General features: G+C 38.3%; 1 protein-coding gene across 1 annotated transcript; it reads right to left on the minus strand.

Annotated features, from left to right (window-relative positions):
• Positions 1–1,335: 1,335 nt before the first annotated feature.
• gpx7 (glutathione peroxidase 7) lies at positions 1,336–6,876 on the minus strand. Its single transcript, XM_031282482.2, has 3 exons — positions 6,662–6,876; positions 3,511–3,772; positions 1,336–1,855 (listed from the first exon to the last, which is right to left on the minus strand). The coding sequence occupies exons 1-3, from the start codon at positions 6,791–6,793 to the stop codon at positions 1,692–1,694; spliced, it is 558 nt and encodes a 185-aa protein (XP_031138342.1). The 5' UTR covers positions 6,794–6,876; the 3' UTR covers positions 1,336–1,691.
• Positions 6,877–7,505: the final 629 nt, after the last annotated feature.

Consider the following 7,505-nt stretch of genomic DNA (forward strand, 5'->3'; position numbering starts at 1 on the left):
CAGCTGACATATACTTACAATAAAAAATAACATAAACAAAGAAATATGTAGTCATACTGACCTATGACCTACATCACAGCCATAATTTACATATATTGCACATCTTTCACAAACAGTGATAAGAGCAAAGTAGCCATTTGCATCATATCATGAAGCTATTGCACAACCCCAGGAGCCTCAATCAACATTATTTAAGATTTAAGCGAGGTAGGTCCAAATTAGCCCTAGTTTAAAAAAATGTTGACTTTACATTGGGGTACTCTTTTTTATTTTCTGTCAGAGTGTAAGAGCTAATACTTGGCATGGAGAATAAAGATAGATCAGACATTATTCTCCCATGCTGTATTGAAAAAGACTAGAAACTATTGAGACCATAAAGTTATTATGAAAATGTTTACTGAGGTAATAAAGCAAGTGAGAAGTAGTCTCATTTTCTCATAGACTTCTATAGAAACAGACTTCTCTCTGGAGCCAGTGGAGTCACCCCCTGCTGGAAATTAAATAAAATGCAGCTTTAAGGTACTCCAGCATTTCCACTTCTGCTTTTCAGACTGGAAGGCCTTATCTCATTATTTTTTACAGTCTATGGTTATACCCGGCATACTGGATTTACTTGTTGAATCATGTGTTTTTGTTTTTCAGAGGACCATTATTGTGTTAATAATAGAATGCAAAAGCAGTTGTGGCAATGTTCTAACAGTCCAGGAGCAAATCTAAAGGGTAAACACAGATTTACTGGAGCACAAACTAATATGAAGGCTATTGTATCAGTAATGATTTTTAAGGTTTCAACTTTCCAGGCAATTTGAGAGCTGTGAGTCAAGATATTTAAAACATAGGTAGTTAGGGCACAAGGTGATTTTGTTTTTTTTATAAAAATGACTTACAAATTTACTGTTTAAGTGTCATTGACTTTAATAATTATTATATTACTATATTAATGAAATGTAGTTAAAAGTGGATATAAGGATATTTCAAGTATTTATTGATGTATATAGTATAAAATGATTAAATGATAAAACTTCTATGAAGACATTGTGTACATTATTAGTATTACTGTTTTATTGTTATAATATATATTCATTCTCTGTTTATATAACAGCATCAAGTTTTGGATGTTTCACAGGTTGTTGACAACTACACCGACCTATAAACTTAAAAAGACCTTACATCTGCTTATAACTACATTTTAGTGTTAAAAACCCTTTTTATATAGTAAATAGATGTAGTGAAATCACAAAGGTCTGTGTGCCTTAAGTTTAAGTACACAAAAAAATTGTGTTCTGAACATGTCTACTAAATAAAACAGTGTAACATAAACACAGTATAGCAATATATCACTCTCATCACAGTAAAAGTTTATTCCACAAATCACAATGAATAAAAAACCAAACACATAACCCGCATGACGGAAAACCGGAGCTCTTTGGCTTAAAGCCGCAGCATCAATACATACACCATACACCTGATATAAAACTTGACATTGAATTTAAAAACCTAGTGGGGTTTCATCAGTGCTTTCAGAGAGCAAGTGAAACTTGCTTTCGCTATGTGACGTGAATTTAATGGTTTATTCTAACAAAATCTGATAGTCCAATCAAAATAAATGTGTTCAGTTTATCTCTTTATTGGGTTATGTACCAGGGAATGTAAATCTAACCCTAACACTAAGGGGTCTTTTTAAGGTGAGGTTAAAGCTCTTCCTTCTTCTTTAGGATGATCTGCCGCACCATTTCAGCTATTTTGGGTCGGATTTCTTTGACAGAAACTTTTGGCCCCCATGCATCCACCACTTTGCCGTTTACATCAATGAGATACTTCCAGAAATTCCAGTCAGGCTCCTTTCCAGCAGACTCTGTGAAGTATGAAAGAAGAAAAAGAAGTGAAAGCCTTCACGATTTAAAAACATTATTTCAGGGGTACGTTACAGTGTTTTCCATTTAAGATCCCACCCAGAAACACTTCTGAATTCTCTTCTTCCTGACTTCTTTTCATTGTTTTTGTTTTAATGAAATCATTTTTTTCTTTTACAAATCTCCACAGAGCTTCCAGGCAAATGTTGCCCTTAATTGCCAACAATTACAATTTTAGAACTTAAAACTTTGATCCATCCTTTTTTTCTGCATCACTGGTCAGTCCCACCCCCCTTGCTGTCCCACAATGCCTTGAGAAACGATCGAGTCGTGTCCCACAGGGAGATCTTCTTTGTGTCAGTGGGTCTTCATGCTTACCTTGTTGCTTCCCTTCTTTCCTACTTTTTCACTTCATTAATTGGCCTCTTCCTTTATTCCTTTATTTAATTTCTACCCACTTTTATTTATTCTCCCTTACATTTTTACCTTCATTCTTATTATTCTCATTGTATCCTTTCCTTCTTTCATTTCTTTTCACTTCCGCCTTTGTTGTGTCTCTCCTTTTTGAAATCAGTTTTTCTTCTCCGCTTTCCTCCCTGCTATTCTTCCCTTCTATTGTTCTTTCTTCCCTTTGTTTCTTTTTCCTCTTATAGTACTTTTAACACTCCTACTGCTACGATTCCTCTTGCCGCTGCTAATTTTACAGGTTGTACAGCTGGCTTTGCAATAACACAGCTTTTCAATCTATTAGTTATTGAATCACGTGGAAATGCATTGAGTGTTCTGCCTTGCCACCATCAGATTTCTGTTACCAAAGGCATTTCTGAATATTTAAAGGAACACGCCGACTTATTGGGACTTTAGCTTATTCACCATATCCCCCAGAGTTAGATAAGTCCATACATACCCTTCTCATCTCCGTGTGTGTCGTAACTCTGTCTGACGCCCCCACCACTAGCCTAGCTTAGCACAGATCCTGGAGGTAACCGGCTCCATCTAGCCTTCTGCTCCCAATAAGTGACAAAATAACGCGGGACCTAACGGGAACTATATTCTCAGAATGCAAAGCACTGCTACTTCTGCTACTTGGGTGGAGTGATTTGCTCGCAGCACCTGAGAAGCCCCGTGTTGAGGAGCAGAGAGTTCGCCTGGAGTTAGCGCTAATCACTCCGCCCAAGTAGCAGTGCTTCGCCTTCTGAGAATATAGTTCCCAGTATGTACACGGTTAGAAGATGGCTGTGTCTCATGTGACCTTGTTATTTGTACACGCTGTGACTATACAAATCACAACATGTAAATAGGAACATGTTGGCGTTATTTAGTCACTTATTGGGAGCAGTAGGCTAGTTGGAGCCGGTTACCTCCAGGATCTGTGCTAAGCTAGGCTAGCGCTGGGTGCATCAGACAGAGTTACAACACACACGGAGATGAGAAGGGTATGTATGGACTTATCTAACTCTGGGGGATACAGTGAATAAGCTAAAGTCCCAATAAGTCGGAGTGTTCCTTTAACATTTTCCCCTAATGATGTGATCCAATGTGTCAATTTGTAATTGAATTAATAAATTATAATTTCGGACTCTTTTGCTTAATAAAGAAAACAACTTCATGTGATTGCAAGAACAAACTCACACCAACACCATCGCATCTCACTCACCAACAAGGTACTTGTAGACGTTGTTGGCTCCGGTTCCGACGACAGCGATTTTACTGAACAGAGGGAAGGAGACCCCGTAGACTCTGCGCACAAAGCTGTCGATCTCCTTGTCGCTGCCGGGCTCCTGCTGCCCAAACTGGTTGCAGGGGAAGGCCAGCACATTGAAGTGATACGGCCCAAAGTCCCGCTGGAGCTGCTGCAGGTCTTTGTAGTGCTCCTCGGTGAAGCCACATTCACTGGCTACATTCACCACCAGGGACACCTAAAAACCACATGATCACACTGTGACAACACCGCAGTAGCAGCTCCTGGCAGTCACAAAACAGTAATCAGCAGCAAATGGGAGACTGTAGACAGCTGTTCACATACTGTAGCTGAATGAGAGCAGATGTACAGAACATGCTCATCATCTGTTTTGTTAGCTTGTGTTTATCTCAGGCTACATTTACATTGCTACATTTTGGTTTAAAAACTAATATCATTTTCTACATTTACACCTCACATTCACACTGCTCTGGCGTTTCAGAGCCCCTAAACCGGAGAAATTTGAAAACACTTCTGACTCGTTTTGGTTTGGACTCTCCGCAAACGGAGACCATTGGCAACATCGACACTGACGCCAGTGTTTCACCGCCTTATTGGTTTATGACGTCTCGTTCTCTGAGACGAAGCTACTAACGTTACCATGGCAACTTCCAGCAATGGGCAGAGTATACATGCTGCCTCCTGTTTACCCTGGAACGCGCATGCCCTGTATACAAGCATTTTGATGAGATCTGAGGTTTGGCCGTGTTAGTTTAAACGTAGATTAGTTCTTCTACTGGAGCTAAAAAGACTTGTGCACGGATATCGCTTTTGGCTCAAAACTCTGCTTAAAAACGAAAAAGTAGCAATGTAAATGTAGCCTCAGATACTGCCATGAAAGGAAGGACAGCATATATTTTCTATTTTCATACCAGGGTCGATCTTAATTTAACAACACGTACACGACAGATGGAGCTTAAAAAGATGTTTTTTAACATGTTCAATATGATGATTCTTTACCACATGAGATACTATGATGTATATACTCCTACATGTTTTATCTATGTAAGAGTAGCCTGGATCAAAGGAAGTATATTTTCATGATAAAACTCTCTGTGTGTTGCCAATCTTAAAATTCCTTCCCTAGCAAGTTACAGACTGAAAATGCCAACTTAAGAAGCAATTTGGATCATGCAATAAGGCAGGTCTGCTCGGTTCTGTTGAGGAATCGTTGTAAAGATTTACAAAGAATATGTTTACGGCATTTCCTCTCTAACTGGGACGTTTTGGGACCGATTGGTGGGATTGCTGTAGACGAAGTACACACAGCGATACACTGGTAAGAGCTAATGAGGTTTAACCATGTATCAGCTAACTTAAATAGCTCACGTTACTGTATTGTGTCAGCAGTTAACTTCATTTAATATTGCATGTGGCGTTTTCTTTTGCGAGGTGCAAATGTTCCACCAAAACAAGTTCCTTCCCCAAGACTATTTTGCAGAGCCGCCGTCGCTGCGTCCAGAGTTTTTTTTTTCCTATCCCAGAATGCATCTGTGGTGTAGCCAGACTTTACTCCACAGCGCTGTGCAGATAGGTCTGGCAATGTGAGACTAGTCTTTAAGAGTGACTTAACACGAGTCCAGACGAAAAGTTTTATCATGCACATTCTATATATCCTAAACTTTTGCACATCCCTCAACCTTTTTGCACATCCTGCACAGGAAAAATAGGCTGTATGGATGATTCAGCCTATATTTCCTGTATGTGCAACAGTTATATGTACATATTTGTTTCTGTAATTATTGTTTGTTTATTTCATATTAATGTTTAATATATTTATGTATGCACCAACAACCAAGGCAAATTCCTTGTATGTGTTACTTACTTGGCAATAAATCCTTTTCTGATTCTAAATACTTCTTTACCAAATGAGATGTTGCATGTCTGCTGAGATCAATGCTTTTGTTGATTACCTTTTCATGTTAAGTGTTAGTGAAGTGGTCACATGCATGCACCTGTACAGATATACAGCACAGAAACAGTTGTTAGTGCAGGTTATTACAGCTTGGTGCTTCATCCCACAGTCAATCAGGAAGAGTTTCTGCAAAGGACGGGAGAGCAGCTCATCATTGGAAAGGTAAGCACATGCGTTCTTAGATTTAGACGACAGACTGACAGTTTGATGATCCCATCATCTAGTGCTGACATCTAGTGTCACCATGAAGAAATTCAATTGTGATGCATCTAAAAAAAAATAAAAAAATCATGGAGTTATGTGCATAATAGGGCTGCACAATTAATTGCAATTTTATCAAAATCGCAATATGGACTAGTGCATAGTGCATATTTGTTAAAGGCAAAATATGTGTCAAACCATTCTAAAATAAAAAATAAATTTATATAAAAAATACTGTGGTGCTGCAGAGACGTCCCAGCCTACAAATCGTATCCTACAAACTAAAGAAAAAAAATCTTTGTGTGGTACAGATCCTCGGAAAAAAAAATCACACTTCAATCTTTTTTTCTTTTTTTTTTTTTCAACGAAAATGAGAATAATGATATTGAATGAAATGAAAAACGATCATTCCCTCCAATATCGTGAATCATATCGCAATCGCAATATCAGTCAAAATAATCGCAATTAGATATTTTCCTCATATCGTGCAGCCCTAGTGCATAATATATCCTATACACAAACCGAATCCTTCACAAACACAATGGTAACTTTTCTTAAAACAACAGTGAACTTTATATCAAATGTTTGAAAATACAAATACTGCAGCAGATGTATCCGGTCTACTGATCCGTACCTGGTCTGAATGAAAACCCTACGCTCCTGCAGCTGCAGGGGCTCTGCAGGCCTCTTGCCACGTAGGCTAGCGGGGCTACATGATGGGACATCGAGCAGGCTACAGTCAAAGTGATCCGCTGCAGTAATAGGCTACTGTGTTAGTTACAGGCTACTAACAAAATGCTAAGTGGGAGAACTTAGTAAACACAAATAAACATTCCCATGCAACATTTATTCATGCAACCGGGTGACATGCAAAGAGACTCCGGTTACAGTAAAGACTCTATATATAACGTTATGCCACTGTAATATTCATCTGTTCAGATCCAGACTTACCGAACCCCGGTATTTTTCCAGGGACACTAACTTGCCCCTGCTGTTCACTACTTTAAAAGTATATAAGTCTTTCTGTTTGCTCTCCGTGAGGCTGAATAAAGTAATTAACACGGCGAGCGCTCTGGGAAGCATCTTTACAGTCAAACTGCCAACGCAACAGCGGGGAAACTTCTCAAACTCCTGGGGATCTCCTCTCCGGTCCGTCCGTCAAGTTACAACAGAGAGAAGGAGGACACTTCCTGGTCCGCCCGTCACTTACAAAATAAAAGTCTTGTTGACGAGTTTGTCTTTCTGTTGTTATAAATTTCGTTATAAAATGAAATTAAAAAAAATGAAAACTTGAGTAAATCAAAATTATGAAAGAAAAATGTTTCCTTTAAATTTTTTAAATTTCAAAAGAATTGACAAAGGCTTATTAAGTGGGAAATCATGAAATAGTAAATATTCTAATTTTGACTAACGTTATTTAGTTTTTTTTTTTTTTTTTTTTTTTTTTTCATTTCGGTTGTTGTTACCTAAACAAAAACCCTGTAAAAAAGTCGTAAAAGTCCTTTTCATCACTAGTGCAGGACATTGGACACGAGGAGTCTCAGGCTTTTATATTGAAGGCGTATTGAATACAGTAGAGCTGGAACATGAACAAAAACTTGTCCATCTATCACTCAGCTCATTAAGCAAATTAAGGCATGCATACCATGGCCTACTTTTTTTTCTGGAGGAAAACAAATGAACACATGCCAAAAATAGAGAACAAAACCTTTTTCAACAACTGGCTGTGTTTATCTTTGAGTAAAAGGACAGATGCTTCTGGGTGCAAGATACAATCATAGAAATAAAACAATAT

Source organism: Sander lucioperca, chromosome 11 (genome assembly GCF_008315115.2).
Source record: "Sander lucioperca isolate FBNREF2018 chromosome 11, SLUC_FBN_1.2, whole genome shotgun sequence".
NCBI classification, from domain to species: Eukaryota; Metazoa; Chordata; class Actinopteri; order Perciformes; family Percidae; genus Sander; species Sander lucioperca.

Excerpts from the sequence above, each read along its gene's own strand:
- gpx7 (XM_031282482.2), bottom strand. The coding sequence starts at position 6,793 with ATGCTTCCCAGAGCGCTCGCCGTGTTAATTACTTTATTCAGCCTCACG. Across the intron at positions 3,773-6,661 it reads TGGAAAAATACCGGGGTTCG|GTGTCCCTGGTGGTGAATGT; the intron begins GTAAGTCTGGAT and ends TGTGGTTTTTAG. Across the intron at positions 1,856-3,510 it reads CGTCTACAAGTACCTTGTTG|AGTCTGCTGGAAAGGAGCCT; the intron begins GTGAGTGAGATG and ends CATACTTCACAG.